This window comes from Gossypium raimondii, chromosome 13 (assembly GCF_025698545.1).
Source record: "Gossypium raimondii isolate GPD5lz chromosome 13, ASM2569854v1, whole genome shotgun sequence".
Taxonomy (NCBI): Eukaryota; Viridiplantae; Streptophyta; class Magnoliopsida; order Malvales; family Malvaceae; genus Gossypium; species Gossypium raimondii.
Genome location: NC_068577.1, coordinates 6,884,046 through 6,904,144, shown reverse-complemented (window position 1 = coordinate 6,904,144; position 20,099 = coordinate 6,884,046). Strand labels below are relative to the sequence as shown.

The 20,099-nt window shown below is 32.7% G+C and overlaps 1 protein-coding gene across 1 annotated transcript; it reads left to right on the top strand.

Moving 5' to 3' along the window:
* The first annotated feature begins 409 nt into the window (after nt 1-409).
* LOC105782185 (BRASSINOSTEROID INSENSITIVE 1-associated receptor kinase 1) lies at nt 410-6,332 on the top strand. Its single transcript, XM_012606741.2, has 11 exons — nt 410-902; nt 1,460-1,592; nt 1,683-1,754; nt 2,222-2,365; nt 3,365-3,436; nt 3,532-3,603; nt 3,745-3,821; nt 4,206-4,334; nt 4,417-4,758; nt 4,894-5,288; nt 5,667-6,332. The coding sequence occupies exons 1-11, from the start codon at nt 824-826 to the stop codon at nt 5,982-5,984; spliced, it is 1,833 nt and encodes a 610-aa protein (XP_012462195.1). The 5' UTR covers nt 410-823; the 3' UTR covers nt 5,985-6,332.
* The last annotated feature ends 13,767 nt before the right edge of the window (nt 6,333-20,099 follow it).

The window sequence follows — 20,099 nt, the reverse complement described above, 5'->3', positions numbered from 1 at the left end:
AATTAGGCAATGTTCCCACATCGAGGTTTAAATTTTTTTATCCAAGTTAGTTTTTGAACTTGACAATTATTTTCACATTAAGGCTTGAACTTGGCGATTGTTACCACACTGGGCCTGAATGTTAGGGTTCTCAAGGAAATATCATGGATTAACTTAGACAAAAAAAAGGTTCGAGCCCGAATGTGAGAATAATTGTCAAGTTGAAGGCCTAATTTGGAACAAAAAACGTTCAAGCCCCAATGTGAAAAAAATGGCTAAATTTAAGCCCAAAAAAGCGATTTAACCCTTTTAATTTTGAAATAGTATGTACTGTAATTAATTTTCGTTTTTTCCTTGCACATGTTGGTGACTTTAATGGCGCGACTTTGACTTAGCCAACGAAATTATTAGAAACACACACATACTGACATTCATACATGCGTCTCCCTCACTTCGAATTATTTCTTTCTTCATTTTCTCTCTTGCCAAACACGAATTTTCTCTCTTATCTTCCTCTTTTTCTCTCTCTCTCCATTTTACGCCAGAATGTGTAGAGAGAGAGTGAGGGGGGAAAGAAAAGCGGCATTACGTTGTGGAGGAAGCAGTGTGTGAGAAAGAGCCAATAAATTCCTCGATTTGTTGATTCAAATCTTTTTTTTTTCGGTTCCATTGGCTTTAGTTCAGGAATTAGCTTTTTGAAGTTTATTATTTTCTTTTCTTTTAATAAAAATTCTTGATTCTGTCAACGAACACCATGTGAATGGAAGGTTGAGGACGATTGAGGGGGAGATTTAGCTCTTTAAATCAAAAGTAACCAAAAACTGAGTAAAGAAAAAAAAGAACAATGGAGCGATTTGTCCCCCTTTGTTTATGGTTGATTTTAGTGTTGGAGTTGGTTTTCAGAGCTGCTGGGAATGCAGAAGGTTCGTGATCATCATTTCTTTCCTTTTTTTTTCCTCATTCTATTTATTTTGGTGAACTATTTATTTATTCTTTGTTGAACTTTTAAAAAAAAAAAATGAAACTATAGAAAAACTTAGCTAGCTATTGGATTGGTTTAGTAGTGACATAAGGTTGACTGCTGCTTTTAATATTCAATTTAGCTTCGTTTCATTAATGGACTTGACTATTTGAGATGCTTGCATGCTCCGTAATGATGAATTTTTGCAAAAAAATTGGATGCCACTTGCGTTTAATTCTCTATATTCTGTTCGGTGAATAAACCAATGCTTGTCCTTCATCATTGCGTTTAATTCTCTATATTCTGTTCGGTGAATAAACCAATGCTTGTCCTTCATCATTGCGTTTAATTCTCTGATTTGCTAGTAGTGAGCAGTGACATTAATTATGGAGCCTTGATATATATATCTATTGCTCGGCCAAAGTTAAATTGTATTAAAGATAAAGCCTCTGAAGAGGTTACAAAGAACAATGCTTAAGAAGCATCGATAATAGATTGCTTTGTTTTGGTGTTAAACAGGTGATGCTTTGAATGCATTGAAGACCAATATGGCTGACCCCAATAACGTGTTGCAAAGTTGGGATGCAACCCTTGTTAATCCTTGCACATGGTTTCATGTTACATGTAATAATGAAAATAGTGTAACAAGAGTGTAAGTTTACTTATATTTGTGCTGTTTCAGTTGTGTTACTTCCAAGTTTGTAGGTTGACGCTATATATGCTTTTCCTTTTGTCAATTTAGTGATCTTGGGAATGCAAATCTATCTGGCCAATTGGTTGCACAGCTCGGGCAGCTTCCCAATTTGCAGTATTTGTAAGTTGACAATTTCTGGCCTGGTGATTATGTTCTGCCCTATATTGCTATAATTATTTTGAGCAGTAAAGGATAAATAAATGGAGGAAAAACAGAAAACCAGCAGCTTTGCCAAATAGTTAATGATGTTTTCTTCTTGATTCGGACATCCTTTAGATTCTTTTCCATGATTTGGTTTTAGTAGTCACTTGATGAGTTTCATGTGGAATCATTTTTCTAAATTCAGAACTGTAGAAAATTGAATAAACATAAGGTTCTTGAATGCCAAGTTAAACTTGGTTAAATTTCAGCACTACACCTTGGAAGAAGTACGCAGTTTTAATAGCAGATTTTTCGTGCTTTTGTCCCTATGCTCTGTGTTTTATTTGTTATGCCATCTTAATCCCGAAGACAGTTGTATTCCATTGGATTTGGTTGCGGATTCATACAAAGATACTTAGTAATCTAAGTCAAAATTTTCTTGACAGGGAGCTTTACAGTAATAAAATAACTGGGACAATCCCAGAGGAGCTTGGGAATTTGACGAACTTGGTGAGCTTGGATCTTTACTTGAATAATTTAACTGGAGGCATTCCAACTACCCTGGGCAAGCTTACAAAACTGCGTTTCCTGTACGAACATTTTAAAATTTTTATGTGGCTAACTTATTTAGTTTCACTGTGATTTTGCTTTCTTGTCACGTTTGTTTTGATGTATCTGGAAGGCTTTTATGCATTGATATACTGCTACCTGAACTGGATAGATAAAGGGTTTTCTCGTAGAAATGAATGTGGATAGACTTGGCTAATAATAATTGGATGAGGATTCCCTAAAAGCACTAGATTAGGAATAAGAACCTAGAACTACCAATGACACTTTCCTTGAATTGAGAGGACTTCTTGATAGTTGAAAAATCCATTGATATAGTCATGCTTATCTAAAACTGATTAGATAACAAGACTGTAATTGGGAAATCATGGTACCAAAGACTAGCTAAGGTCCAAAACATGAGATCCTTTCCACTGTGGTTGTTGGTGTTAACTCCCAAGTTCTGTGCCATATATATCTTTTTGTTTCTTCAGTCATGATCTTTGCTAGTAATAACTTCTGGGAGATAATATTGTAACTCCCTCACAAGGAAATATGTGAGGATCTGCTATGATGTCATGTGGAGACTTAAACATTTACTTGTGAGGTGCCTTTTCTAGACAAAGGTGTAAGACCTTCTGGGTTAAAGTGAAAAATACCTGGCAGGTACAATTGGTATCAGTGCATGTGATAGCTTGTTGTGGAGTCCACAATGTGGACTTTCATACTGCACTCTTGAAATTTTAGTTCTGTGGAGTGGGCCTTGATAGCATTTTGATGTGTGGTCCTGATAAGGATATCAGAATTGAGTGGGTCAGATTGTGATACTCATGCCGCATCTGGTGTGAATGTGATTGTTAGGACCCATTCAAGTATCTGCATCAACAGTTAGAAGAATCTGGTATAGTTTCTCTGTTGCAGTTGGCTATTGTTTTTCTTTTTATATCTGTGTTCTAGTTATTGATAAGCATACTTTTATATGAATACATAACTTTCATGGTATCAATGTGCAATGTAATTGATGCTTTCTTTCTGTGGAACAGGCGTCTCAACAACAACACGCTGACAGGTCAAATTCCTCGGGTCTTAACTGCTATCAATTCACTGCAAGTTCTGTGAGTTCTATCAGAATTTTTTTCCTGGTTAACTGTTTTACCTTAGCTTCAAGAACAATATATAATGGCATGGGATATTTTATCATCTGATGCAGGGATCTTTCAAACAATCGGCTAGAAGGAGATATTCCAGTTACTGGTTCCTTTTCGCTATTCACTCCTATCAGGTTTTTCTTTTATGCTATCTCATTTTGCCATCACCCTCTTACTCCTAACTACTGACCCTCGTTACCACTACTTGTTCCCATTTTTTTTTATATATATACTCTTAGTCTAGTCTCTTAAGTTGCTGCACCTCTTTTTCGCAGTTTTAATAATAATCTACTCAGACCTATTCCTCCTTCTCCACCGGTTGCTATCCCACCTCCAGCTTCAACTTCATCAGGTTCGGTCTTGATTTTATTCCTTTTAGCACTGCTAATAATACTAAACTGTGCCTAACTTTGGGGCATGCTTCTTTTTATTATTATAGTTTATTCTTTTTTCTTGACATATTCCTTGCAATTTTCTTTGCATTAAGCAACTGTTTTGGTGTTACCTCATGCATGTAACATGCCAAGAATTGCTGTAGGTCTGTTTTTTAAGAAGGTACCTTTGAGTCTAGAATTCAGATCTAATATACCTATCAACAGGTTTGGTTTCATTAGTGGCCTAGAACATTGTCGGCACCTTCAGTGCCTTACCCGCATGTTCTTTCAGTTGAAAATTGAAATATTCATGATACAGGCATAGTTAGACTCTTTATTTTTATCCAACTTCATACTGGCAGGTAATAGTGTCACTGGTGCTATTGCTGGAGGAGTTGCTGCTAGCGCTGCTCTGCTGTTTGCTGCCCCTGCAATTGTCCTTGCTTGGTGGCGTAAAAGGAAACCATTGGATCCTTTCTTTGATGTACCTGGTTAGTGATTTTTCAAAGGATAGTTTTAATTGATATTATTCTGTTTCATAGATGTATTTTACAATTTTTTTTTTCTTTATAGCTGAGGAGGATCCAGAAGTTCATTTGGGACAACTTAAAAGGTTTTCTTTGCGTGAACTCCAAGTGGCAACTGATTATTTTAGCAACAAAGCCATTCTGGGTAGAGGTGGTTTCGGTAAAGTTTATAGAGGTCGCTTAACTGATGGTTCTCTAGTGGCAGTAAAAAGGCTGAAAGAAGAGCGTACCCAAGGTGGAGAGCTGCAGTTCCAAACTGAGGTAGAAATGATAAGTATGGCTGTGCATCGGAATTTACTACGACTACGTGGCTTTTGCATGACCCCTACCGAGCGGCTGCTAGTCTATCCCTTTATGGTTAATGGTAGCGTTGCATCCTGTTTAAGAGGTATTGGCTGTTCTCTCCTTGCTTATCTGTTTTAGTCATATACTTTTTATTTCTTCAATGCTGTTCATCCAAATACTTTGTGAGTTCTTATTATTACAATTGGTCATCTGTTTATCTGATATTTGCATTCTCTAGAGCGTTCGGAATCTCAATCACCACTTGATTGGGATAAAAGGAAACGGATTGCACTTGGAGCTGCAAGGGGGCTTGCATATTTGCACGACCATTGTGACCCAAAGATTATACATCGCGATGTGAAGGCCGCAAACATATTGTTGGACGAGGAATTCGAAGCAGTTGTTGGAGACTTTGGGCTGGCCAAACTGATGGACTACAAAGATACTCATGTCACAACTGCTGTTCGTGGCACAATTGGTCATATAGCCCCTGAATACCTTTCAACTGGAAAGTCATCAGAGAAAACTGATGTTTTCGGGTATGGCGTTATGCTTCTTGAACTAATTACTGGACAGAGGGCCTTCGATCTTGCTAGGCTTGCAAATGATGACGATGTCATGTTGCTTGATTGGGTATGTACTATCTTCCTATCATGCATATCTCAATGGTGATGCATTTCAAAGATCGAGTTTTGTCATCCTTGTCTAGTGTTTTATTTATCCGATTCTTATTCACTTGGTTGGCCAAAAGCAATACACTAACTACAGTATTAACAGAGCGAAGCTTAACTTTATTTTCCTTGCACGATGAAAATGGAAAAGCAGTACACTTGAATCAAAATTAAACTCTTATATAATTTCGATAAGCTTGATCTTGATCCGTACCGCCTGATATTTTATGCCCCTAAGATTGACCTATTTGTCAATTAAATTCGAGTCAAGCTCAGTACTGGTACACGTCATTTCATTCCACTTTTTAGCTTCAAGTTGATTTCAATGCTCGCATTTCAGGTAAAAGGGCTTTTGAAAGACAGGAAGCTGGAAACGCTGGTCGATTCCGATCTTGATAGTAATTACATAGAAGAAGAAGTGGAACAGCTAATCCAGATAGCTCTTTTATGCACTCAAGGCTCCCCAATGGACAGGCCGAAGATGGCCGAAGTGGTCAGAATGCTTGAAGGAGACGGCTTGGCTGAAAGATGGGAAGAGTGGCAGAAGGAGGAAATGGTCCGCCAAGAGTTTAACCATACCCACTACCTAAATTCGAATTGGATCATCGCGGACTCCACATCTCACATCCCTCCGGACGAACTGTCCGGTCCTAGATGACCACTTCTGCAAATAGTGTAAGTCTTTCGGCACATCGTTTGCATATAGTTTTTCGTTTTCGTTTATTATTTCTCATTTCAGTCCCATTAATGATGTTGTCGGAATTTATATGGTATCTTGTTTGGAGTTGCTTGTTCGGTTTCTGTAATTGTTATATAGGAGGGTTGCTAATGTCAACTTCAGTTAAGGAAACAGTAGATAACACTAGAGAAAAAACACTGGGCAAGAAGGGTTACAGAGAAGCAGCTATGTTATTTTCATGTACTGAAAGAAACGTACGCGAAGTGAAGATTGTTACATCAAATATATACAGTAAAATCATTTATTATATTCAAGTTTTTCCCATCATTTCTATTTCTTTTCTGAAACTCATTTCTATTATTCATGGAGCCAAGTCGAACCCAAATAGTGTCGAGCTCGATTGAACATTAACTTCTAAGCACAAGCTTGACACAAAATTGAGCTACTCAAGTTCAATTCGATTAAATTTGTTTATCAATTTTTGAAATCAAGCTCAAGTTTTGCTTGATTAAGTTCGTTTGTATTTAAACTTGAGTTCGTTCTTACTTAAGCTCTTTCTATATGATAAGGGTAAAATTGTAATTTTATAATATTATAGTATATTAAAATGAAAAACTTGATTACACTCATGAACAGTTCATATCTATTGTATGGTGCTTGATTTGGCTCGATTGATAGCTTGAACTTAACTCGACCATTGCAAAATTGAATTCAAAGTTTTTTAAATTAATCTCGAATAATTTGCGAGTATCAATACCTCATTTACATTCTTAATTACAAGTTATTTACAAAGGAAATTTTAAAAAAAAATTGTAACTTTGCATAATTCACAAATTTTCATCATGCAACAAGGAAAATCAACGTCGGGGAAAAAGAATCAAGTAGAGGTGCTCATGGGCTGGGCCGGGCCCATAAAAAATTTCGACCCGGCCCGAAATATGGGCCTAAAATTTTGCCCAGGCCCGGCCCGGGAAAAAAACATAACCCCGGGCCGGGCCCGGCCCATTTTTTAATAAATACCAAAAATTTATTTTAAAAATTAAAAAGTATTTTAAAAATATTTTAAAATTAAAAATAATAAAAAAAGTATTTTAAAAATATTTTAAAATTAAAAAATTTTAAAAAATAAATATATTTATTATATCGGGCCGGGCTCGGGCCAAAAAAGTGGTGCCCGAGGCCCGTCCTGTTTTCTAAACGGGCCTCGTTTTTTTGCCCAAGTCCATATTTCGGGCCTATATTTTTACCCAAACCCTCCCATATTTCGGGCGGGCCGTCGTGAGCACCTCTAGAATCAAGTGCAACATGCAATTTATATTACACAATTTAATTTATTAAGTTGAAATTTAAGATTTAATCTTAATACTTTTAATTAGATAATTTAATTTCTCAATAAATCTAAATTAATGGCATCATTACTTGTGGCCTGAAAGTGATAAAATGAATTTTACATGATTTATTATTATTATTTGATCGGTAAAAGTACCATGAAGGCTTCTGTACTTAGAGTCAAACTACATTTTTTTATTCTACTAAAGAAATGGATAAAATAGTTCATATACATCAGATCAAAAAGCAAATTAATCATTCTGTTAAAAATTTCATTCAAATTTGTTGTTTAAAATTGATCTTTGTACGTCAGCATAAGTTACACATGACATGTCATATGTGTGACACCCCACACTCAACCCAATCATTAGATTTGAATGTGTGACATCACATTACGTTGCCTGAGCAACTTAGACTAACTTAGTACATTATAATGATTTAAGAAGAGAAAACATTGCACAATCACAATATTGTTGGGAAATGTGCTCATATTGTAGTAAACATGTAACTGTTTTCTATGTATTTAAACAATGAATAAATAAATAAAGTTAATTTCATATTTCACTATTATATCTTTTGTGTTTCCGTCTTTCATGTTTTTCATACATAGAAAAGTTGTGACAAACAAATATTAGCTCATTGATTGTCTACTTTTAAACTGATAATAAGTGGTACTGTAAGAACGTTTACATTGCGAGAAAAATAACTTACTTTAATAATTAATCTAAACGAGTCCATAATCCCGTAAAAGAATCAAAGTGAGCGTTTGATTCAAATACTTAGAAGGATTATTATGTCGTCTACAATTCCAATTGGGGAGATGGCTAGTTTTGGTTATTAGAGCAGTTAACTCTACGGGTAGAGACATAGATGTACTCATTGAAAGAATGATACATTGGACTAGACTCGAGATGAATTAATTTTGAATCCGTTTGTGGATTAATTTACTTGTGACATTCATGGTGTGATTTACCTAAATCTCGAGTTAGTCACTGACCATGTGTATGTAACTCATGTGCTTTCATATAAGTGGAAACTTATGCTCTAAAGATGATTGAGCCCATAGTGGGTATGTTGGGTACATGACTTGTGTATGGTATGACTTTACTAGCAACAATGAAACTCATAACTCGATTAAAGAGTTAACGATATCCTCTCATTGGCATTGTGTGGTTTGATAAACATGGAATGTGGCCACAGGTTGTTTGTTCTTGAACGGGCAATTTATCACAATAATTTGTTGATAGTGATCATATTAACTATTAAGAAGACACAATTGTGACAATGAGATAAAATAGAATTGTATTGAGTGAACGAATTTAACTCAAACAAATCAAAGATATCATATGAGAGTAATACGCATATGACGAGGTCATCGGACAAAGTAGTTGGATAACTTGCTTTCGTAAAGAAAGCAATTATTAGAACCTAATTGTATATGTCCGATTGGTCCCTTTGCTAGCTCAACAAAAACTTGATTGAATTGTATTTGAATCAGAAGAAAATTCTACGACTTTAGAAATAATTTAAGTGAGTCTATTTATTCGATGTGAAATTAAATTAGGTGGTCGTGAGAATTGTTCAACTAAAGAATTTGATTAAAATTTTTTCTTGAAAAAGTAATTTAAAAAATCCAAGTGATTTTTGAAAATATTAATTTTGATCAAGTAAATTAAATTAATCAAATTAATTAAAATTAAAATTATATTTTTAAAAATTAATTTTAAAGTCAAGTAATTGGCCCAATGGGTTATTGGACTTGAAAATTGGACTTGAGATTGAAAATTGGGCCTAAGAATCCAACACTGGAACTAAGACCCAAAAGCTAATTGAACCGGACTTACAATGTGAAACTGGGCTGACAGTCCAACCGATGGTAGGATCGGACCAGTTAGACTGTCACTAGCTTGGATTGAACTGGCAACAGTCGAATTGGCTCGGAGTGCCGTGAGGGTGTCGCACCTACAATGACACCACCGGACACAACGGTACTGGCGGCGTCGATGACAACATTCTGGTGGCTGGCGGGTGGACATTCAACTGTTGAGCAGTGGATGAATCACACTCCTACTGGGACTCTACCGAATAATTTGATTTTAGATTAATTATTCCAAAAATAATAATATTTTAATAGATTTAATATTAAATTAAATTAAATACTTATCTTAATAATATTTTATTAATTTAATATTAAATCGATTATCTTAATATTAAATTAAATTTAATATATTCTATAATTTAATAGGTTTAATATTAAATTTAATCTAATATTTATCTTAATAAGTATTATATTAATTTAATATTAAAGTGATTAAGTTTAATCACAATTGAACTCTTTAAACTCTCCCTATATAAAGAGAGTCATGAGTCATTATTTGTCACACACTTGAGTTCAAGAGAAAGTTGTAGAGAGAAAATTCTCTGAAGAAAATTCTCTGAAGAAATTATTTCAGAAATTTTCTAAAGATATTTTTCTTATTTACAACTTGACCTCAAAGTTTAGAGAAATTGTAAAATTACTCCACTGGTAAGTTTTTGGAAAATTTTCTGATTTGAAGTGAGCTTATAGTCGGCAGACATGAGCTTGAGGATAGTGGAGAAGACTACTCGGTCGAAGCGTTCATCCTAGACGAATCGAAAAAATACAATTTTGATTAAGTGTTTACTATTTTAGATATCACAATCAAGTTCTAGTTTTGAAAAAAATTTAAAATTCTGATATTTCCTTAAACTTATTTTCGGCTACATTTTTGAAACCTGATTTTCCAACAAATATTTGATGCAATACTCGTTTTATTCATTAATTTAATTAAAAAATATTTAAATAGAGTAATTCGAGATCACACGAGGTCTTATTCAGAGTCAAGATTCAAATCTGAACTCAAGATATCAAAATTTAATAGTGTGTCGAGATAGTGAAGTTGTGTTTCAAAACATATTTCTCTTGCTTTTACTTTTATTTTGATGTTGAAATGTCTTGGGATAATGGGGATCATGATTTGAGGCTTTACTCCTTATGTCTTGGGATACAACTCCTTTATTTTAGACTTCTAGCTTCAATGTTTAGATATCTTGAGACAAATAGGTTCTTGTCTCGAGACTTGAAATTAATAGGATAATCCTAGTTAAGCTTCGATTTTTTTTGTCTCGAGTCAAATGATCACTTGTCTTGAGACATACATTCAAGACATTGCAATGGTCATATTTCCTCTTGGTGTCTCGAAATATGTTCTTGATATCTCAAGACCAAATGATAATTTTACTTAAAATGCACATTATAAGCCAATCAAATGATTTCCAATACAAGCCTAACCTAGGCTAACATAGTAACAAATCAACATACTTCAATTTGACATCAATAAACACATATTAAACACCTAAAATCATAACCACCAATGTGTCAAACCATAACATAACTAAATGACCAACAAGAAACGCTAAAACATATATACATTATATAAATCTAATGATTAAATTCACAAAATGAACCAAACTACTAAGTTATTGGACACATAAATATAACCAAATAGCCAAAAATATATATTGGACACATAAATTAATCTACTAACTTATGTACATGTCGTTTATAAACTAGGTTAAAAATGAGAAAAACGAACATTTGCTGAGATGAAGTATGAATCTTTGGATGCTCTCGACTCTCACAATCAAATCTTGACTTATCAATACTTGGAAACGAAAATAAATAAATTCATACGTCGAACAGCAAAAGCTCAATGATGCTAACATAATAAGAAATCAACAGAACAAATAAACATAATAAAATTACATTATAAACATTATAACCAAGTTCTTACCAGCATGATCAATCTCCATATCAATGTATCATTTCATTTACCACGCAATAAAGTATCGATACACCTTTAGGGTATGTGCATTTTGTTGCATATATCCCAATCAATGTTTGATATCGCTATTTAATTTACATCTCAATATCATATCTAATTCACATTTTATTATCACATTTTGGCCCCTATTAATTTATTCAGACTAAAAAATGGATACACATATCAATCACCAACACACTAGAGTACGCATATAAGTCTTGATCGGGCATAAATGCACTGATACCTACAACCACACCAATATACACTTGTACCCCTAGGGTATTTGAGCTAATGATACATCTTCGGTGTTAGATCTAGTGCCCTAAGTGTAATATATTCGTTTTGTATACTTTTATTTTTCAAACAAATTGGTTTAATAAAAAATCATTAATTACATTAATACCTTTTGTATATTGTCCTCAATGTTTTTGCACGAAAAGCAAAATGGAAGTAAATATTGGCTTACTGGTTATCTAATGTTTAATTAATACTAAGTGATATTATGTGGTTGGATAGTGATATGAAAAGAGAACTTGTATTAGTAGATAAACCTAAACATGCCCTTAGTTTAATCGGAAATGAACAAAGCTAGTTGAAAGGATAATATGACGTTTATCAAGTCTAATTGGGGAGATGCTTTGTCTTGAGCATCAGAGTGGACGATTCCTAGAAGATAGAGATATAAATATGACTGAATGAACTGACAGTACATCGAAAATGACCCAAGCAAAATAGATCCTAGATCCATTTATAAATTTATTCATTTATGACTTTCATAGTGTGATATACCTTAATCTTGAGTGAATGATGAATTATGTATGCGTGACTCGTATACTTTGATATAAGTAAATGCCTAAGTTCAACTAAATAAGGAACCGAAAGCTAGTGCATTAGGTATATGACTTCTGTAGTATGTAGCATCATTCACAATGGTGAAATTCATAGCCCAACTAATGGGTAAATGATATCCTCTCATTAGCATTACATGATAGATGAAAAGTAAACGTGATCACAAGTTGTTTGTCTTTGTGATAAATGACTTGATTACTATTTGCTAGTAATTAACTTTTTATAAAGGAATATGTAATGGTTACCATGAGATTAAATAGAATCATATTAAGAGAATGAATTTATTCCAAATTCATTAGATAAACACTTATTAAGTAGCTTTCGTAATCATATGTAATTAGGGAGAACTCATTCTGATACTATAGTAAAATGACTTCGTGATTAAATAAGTTAATAATGAATAGGCAAAAATATGGAACTTAATTATAAATTATTTTAGCCCTAATTATATATGTCCCATCGGTCCCTCTGCTAGTGTCATGCGTTGTGGATCAAAGACTGTGACCATTATGTACAGAACATCTCATGAAGGTTAATTGATTAAATGGGGCTCATTTGACCCATTTGAACTGCCTGATTCATGGAACCCATGGAGAAGCCTACTTACTTGAAGCATTGGTGGCCCAATGAAACACTCTAGTAAAACTAGAGTTATCAGGATAATTAATGTGAATAATAAGGGATAAAGATGTATAGAGTTTAAAAGCCTTAGGACTCTCATCTTGTAGATAGGTACTAATCTCAACTGTTGATGTAATTCAATTTGTACTGTTGGATCTGGGGGAGCTCAACTATAAATAGAGGCCCTCCCCCTCATTCGTAATCATCCCAATTATTTCATTCTTAAGTTAAATAATATATTTGAGAGCATTTGCTCAAACACTTGGTGTGCACTATTTTTATTTGGCTTTTTTGTTCATTTGTGGCTATTTTCTTTTTCGAGTTTGCTTTAGTGCCTCAGAGAATTTCCGCGAGAATTCTCATTTTTCAAGAGTAAGGCTGACTAAGACAGATTTGAACCCAAGAAATCGCCTAAGGCTGTGAGTTTTCTAGGCCAAAGTTATAGCTCCGTGACACTAGTTCGTTGAAACTAGAAATGAATTGTATGTGGAACAAAATGAACATAAATGAATGAAAATGATGAAGTTAGAGAAATATGTCACATTCACAAATGAATGCGTTTTCTAACTAAGTATAAAAATGAATTAAGATTTCAAATTATTATTTAATTAATTATAATTAAATAATTAAAGTTTGAAAGGGAAATTAAATTAATTATGGATCTATTGAATAAGAAAATTAATATATTTCTCATAAATTCTTTTACGTAAAGTTTTCATGATTTTAATATAATCACAATTTGGTTAAAAAATTATTTAATTGAGAAATTTATTTATTTATTAAATTAATTAATTAATATCTAATTTGAGAAATAGAATTAAATATTGGGTTGAAATAAATTATAAAGTGTAAAAGTCCAAGAAGTACATATAATTGGACCCAATACATGAGAAGCCCAATTCCCCTCATATGATAAGTAAGGGGCGGTAACACTAGTAATATTTACTAGGGTTTGTCGCCCACCTCTCTTTTGTTCGATCTAGTACTATAAGTATAGCATTTTCATCTATGTACACTTGTAATTTTTTCAAACAAATTGATTAATAGAATTATTCATGAATTACATTAATACTTTGTATATTGTCTTCACGTGGTTTTGCATGTAAAACAAAATAAAAGCAAATGTTTCTCACTGGTTGTCTAATGTTTAACTAATACCAAGTGATATTATGTGGTCGGATTGTAATATGAAAAGACAACTTGTATTAGTAGATAAACCTAAACATGTCCTTAGTCTAATAAAAAATGAGCAAACCGATTGAAAGACTAATATGTCGTCTATCAAGTCCAATTGGGGAGATGTTTTGTAACACCCCTAACATGTATCCTTCTCCAGAATAGGGTTATAGAGCATTACCGGAGTTTACAAATTAATTTTCAAACATTTCATTTCATCAAGCATTCATATTTATGACCAATTAAAATCAAAACATTTATGAGCTAACATTAACCAATTTAACTTATACAAGTCATTATAATCAGAATCAAATCATCCAAAATTACCAATAGAACCAATGGATAATGTCATATATCTCCAACAAGCTTCCAACCCAATCAAGCTTTCGATAATCATTTAAATGCATCAAATAATTATACATATTACCAATAATAATTCGATTCCAATAATAAAACACACACATATATATAATATTCATTACCAAATAGCATTCACTTCAATTAAAATTATATAGAATATAGCTCATACGAGCTCACCGGACTAAATTGTAGAAATACCAAAATTCAAGGACATTTTGGAAATTTTCTATTTTCTCAAATTTCCACCCAATATTGTTCTAAATTTCATTCAATTTTGTAATTTAGATAAATAACCAATCCATTTCATACAATTTGGTCACTTTTTGACATTTTTACAAATTTACCCTTAAAGTTTCACATTTGTTCAATTTAGTCCCTGAACCTAAAACATGTAAATTGGTCATTTTTAATGAAAACTCATGCTAGTTAAATAATCATATATTTTCCTCCTCCTCTCCATTCCACATCCTTAATGTATATAACATGCTTATAGGTAACATTATCTATAATTTCACCATTTACTTATATATATTCGTTCAAAGCTGTCCACTTGAGTCATAGTCACTAAATTATTTATATCTTGAGATACAGAACTCAAAATTAAGATCTGTAAATTTTATCTAAAACTAGACTCACATATGTTATTACCATAAAATTTTCATAATTTTGGTTTAGCCAATAAGTACAGTTTATTCTTTAAAGTCATCCCTATTCTGCTGTCTAACAGTTCCAACCCTTCTTCACTAAAAATTAATTATCTCCTCGTACAGAATTCTAATGATGTTTCTGTTTGTTTATATTGAAAATAGACTCATTAAGGATTTAAAAATATAAATTTAAGCCTCTAATTATTTTTCTCCAATTTTTTATGATTTTCCAAAGTCAGTACAAGGGAACCCGAAATCATTCTGACCTTATCTCACAAAACCTACTATATATCATAATTTACAATTTCATTGCTTACACCGTTTCTTCTATGAGAAACTGGACCCGATAAGATTTAATTTCATATTTTGTTCATCCTCTAATTCAATTTATACGATTTTTGGTAGATTTTCAAAGTCAGACTACTGCCGCTGTCTCGAAACTGTTTTAGTGTAAAATGTTGATAACTAAATTTATAACACTTTCCTTTCCTTTCTCTTCAACATTTTCCATCACTTTCTCTTATTTCCCTTTTTTTTAGCATAACAAGAATATAGAACCTTATATAATGAAACTCTACCTTAACATTAATTTTCTACTTTTTCAATAATATCAAACTCAAAATTATATAAAAATCTTGATGTTCTTACCTTATGCCATTGATTTCAATCTTTAACTTGATTTTCTCCCTCCTCCAGCTTCTATTTGTTGAATCTAACTTGATATTCTAGCTCCCCCTAGTCTCCTTATCAATTTTCTCTCTTGGTGGTTATGAAAATTTCTTTGATTTCTAAGTGAAAATGGTGAATTTTTGGTGGGAGGACCAAATTGTAAAGAAAGAAAAACTTCTTTCTTTTTCCTCTCTTCTCACGTTAGTTTTCATGGAGAAGAGATGATTTCTCATTATCTTTCCTTCCTTTTATATTAATCATTTATTAATAAAATAATACTAAAAATCTTAATAAAATAATAATTAAATAACATTTATCTAATTAATTAATTAAAATATCACCAACATCATCATTACCTTCTAGAATTCTCTCTCCTTCTAATTGACCATTTTTCCCTTCATAATCTTTTGAAATTCCATCCTTGAGTCATCACTTAATTTGGTAAAATTGCAATTTAGTCCCTCAAAATTCTTCACCTTTTCAATTTGGTCCTAATTCATCCATTTTCCTTAGTTTCTAGATTATTCCACCCTTAAAATATTTACACTATTGGTCCTTCAACTTTTTCATATTACACTTTAACCTCTCAAGTTTTGAGTATTTACTCTTGGTAACAAAATTTTTCTCACTTTTGCGATTTAATCCTTTCTTTGAATTAATATGTCATAATATTACCCTTTTATCACTTTATTTCCTTATTTTACCATATCGAGATCTTATCTTACTTTTTTTTTTACTGTAGTAATTTTCGGGGTATTACAATTTCATAGCTAGTTAACCCTTCTAGCTTCTAGAATTCAAATTCTACATTTTATACAAATAGGTCCTTTCCTTAATTAATCACTAAATCGATAAAATTTTCATATCAATATTTTCATGCAACCTTCCTATCATAATGCAACCCATGTCATAATTTTAAAATAATTTTTTCCTCGTCGAATTTGTGGTCCCGAAACCACTGTTCCAACTAGACCCAAAATCGGGCTGTTACATGTTTTGTCTTGGGCATCAGAGTGGATGACTCCTAGAAGGTAGAGACATAGACGCAACTGACTAGACTGACAATAAATTGGATTTGACCTAAAAACAATAGATCTTGAATCTATTTATGGATTTATTCACTTGTGACATTCATAGTGTGGCATACCTAAATTCTGGGTGGATAACAAGCTTTGTATGTGTGACTCATATACTTTGATTAAGTAAAAGCCTGTGTTCAAATAAATAAGGAACCGAAAGCTAGTGCGTTGGGTATACAATTTTTGCAGTATGTAGCGTTATTCACAACAGTGGAATTCATAGCTCGAGACATGGATAAATGATATCCTCTCATTGGCATTACATGGTTGATAAAAAGTAAATATGTCTATAGATCGTTCGTCTTTGTGATGAATGACTTGATTACTATTTAATTGTTTAACTTTTAATGAAAAAAGATGTAATGGTTTCCATGAGATAAAATAGAATCATACTGGGAAACATATATTATCCAAAACGATTAAGGATATTCTATGAGGGAAACATACTTATGATAAGATCATTGGACAAGCGCGATCAAGTTGCTTTCATAATGGTATGCAATTGGGGAGAGTTCAACCACAATATTTTAGTGGAATGATTTCGTGACTAAATGAGTTTATATAATTAATAGGCGAAAAGTTGGAACTTAATTATAAATCATTTGAGCCTCAATCGCATATGTCCAATTGGTCCCTCCGCTAGCTTGTTGAAACAAAAAATGAATAGGAATTGTGAAAATGGAGAAATGAGAAAAATTTGGAAATGATTATGTTTTTCTCCAAAATGAAAATGAAAATGGAGAAATGGTAAACATTTGGAAATGATTATGGTTTTCTCCAAAATGAAAACGAAAATAGAGAAATGAAATCATTTGGAAATAAATGTGATTTTCTTCAAAATGAAAAGAAAAGAAAAGAACGTAGAAATGAATTTATGTTTTTCAAGTTTGAAAATGGAAATAAATAATTTGGTTATAGTGAATTGTTGAATGTGGAAATATTAGATATATTTTCTCATAAAATTTTTACGGTAAAGTCATTATGATTTTAACGGAATTAGAATTGAGTTAAAAAATTATTTAATTGAAAATATATTGAAGTTTATTTTGAGAAATAGAAAAACAAATATTGGGTTGGATCAAATTATAAAGTATTGGATTAAAAGTTCGGAAAGTACTTGTAATTGAACTCGATATGGAAGAGGAAAGCCCCTTATGTAAAAAAGGGATGGACAACAAACTCTAGTAAAAATAGCTAGGGTTGCCGCCACCTATACTTCTAGTTATACTAGAACTTCATTTTCCTAGTTGAAAAAATAAATTTCTACAATTAAATAAGGGTTCTACCTTCTCTCCCTATAAATAGATGGTATCAGTAAGGCTATTAACACCACTTTCAGATATTGTTATTCTTCCCGAAAATAGAGACTTTTATTCTCTAAGAATTAAATATATTTTCCAAAATAATGTTTTTCGGTTTCTATTTGGGAAGAGATTTTCATTTTCACACTAAAGAAAAGAAAATTATTTCTAGTTTTGTGTTTAATTCGATTTGTTCGGGCCATCGCTTGGAGCAATTTGTGGTACGAGAATATCATAAAAGATCATTTGATTGAAAGTTGGGAACAAAAAAGGATTCGTCTATCCGAAAACACAGGTGCGGATTCTATTAGGGTTTATTGCTATAAATATCACAAATCGGGTCAATTTTCAAAATTTTATTTTTCTACTGTGCAAGAAAATCGTTTTTGAACCAAAATTTTTTCAACATCTCTTAGGTGGACTAGGCAAGTATTTTCTATTAAAATAATAATATTTTTAAGCCTTATTTAACCGGGATTTTTTTATCTCCCCCTATAAATAGATGACACCGGTTGACTTAAAATACATACTTCTTGATTATTGAGTTATCGTTATTTTGTTAGAAAATAATGGTAATTTATTTTTTTGGAATAAATTCATTTTTTGGGGAATTACGATAATTATTGATTTTTATTAGGAGAAATAGCTTCGGTTGAAAGCTAGAATGTAACACTCCTAACTTGTATCCGTCGTTGGATTAGGGTTTCAGAGTATTACCAATCATAGCGTAACTATTATTGAACTTCAAACATTTTTTGATTAATTCATCAAAACCAATTTAACATTTAGTCATGGCTAAAAACATAGATTACAAACCATAATTCAAGAATACGAGATCATAAAAATATGTAGGAAACATTTAGGGACCAATTTGAAACAAGACAGAAAGTTTTAAAGAAAACTAAAAATTTCTGAATACAAGGGTCACACGACTGTATGACTTAGGCCAACATGGCCATGTGACTAGCATACACACCCGTGTGCTCAAACCGTGTAACTCACTGACTTGAGCCACACGGTTGTGTCCCAGCCCGTATAAATCCTGAACCTAAATATAAAATGGCACATGGCCGTGTGGCAACCTGTGTCCCAGGCCATGTGCAGCATATATAACCCCTAAAACAAGCAATTCATACACAAATTCTTGCACATCAAGGCATACCACATCTAGATCAAATCCTAGGTTCATAACACATTCAAATCATCTTTTTCATACCAAAATTTCATCCATCTTAAGCCTAACCAATATACCATTCAAAGACACCTCAATAAAAGGAAATCAAACAAATTACTAAGTTAAGATATTACATGTCCTAAACCAAATATTTACATTCAAGCTTCAACTAAAATGACCAAATATAATTGTACATAAACACTCATATATCATTGCCAACACAAGCATTACAACTAACATAGTTTCAAGACTACAATGCACACATTCAAAAACATACATTCAAGCCAACTACTTCATTTGAGTAACTACAAGAGCTCAACACTTATACATATATTCACAACCACTTCATTCAAGAATTTACATTATGTTAACATCATTCAAAAATTTGCATAACATCATTGCAAGTAACCCTCATTGAATCAGTCTATAACTAGAATATCACTACTCAAAACATTAACACCCTAGGTACATGCCAAAACATCAAAAGGAAACATCAGCAACTTTGAGTTCGAGTTTGTCGTTGGATGCTGAGTCGTAGATCAAAATAGATACTTAACCTGCACAAAAAAGAATGATTAGATAATGAATATTTCACTAACTCAAAGAACAACAATTCCATGTAATAATCAATAACTTTATAATCCATAAATTCATTATAGCATATAATACATATTTCATGTTATTTCACCTTTACCAACCTTTCTCAACGGGTCGATTATACACCAACAATATAGATTCACCTGTGATTGGCACCCTGTGCCTAACGGATAACTTGTAATAAGTTTGTGCCCAGTGCTAGTCGGATAAACCAACGATAGATGTGCCTAGCACTAGTCGATCAAATCGATAGTGGTTTGCACCCACCGTTAGTCGGATAACCAGATGATAGATGTGCCCAACACTAGTCAAACGAATCGACATTGGTTTTCGCCTAGCGCTAGTCAGATAAATCGACGATATTAAATGCGTTCCCAGCACTAGTTGAATATACCAACAGTATTTTGCGCCTAGTGCAAGTTGAATGAACCAACGAAGATTAATTAC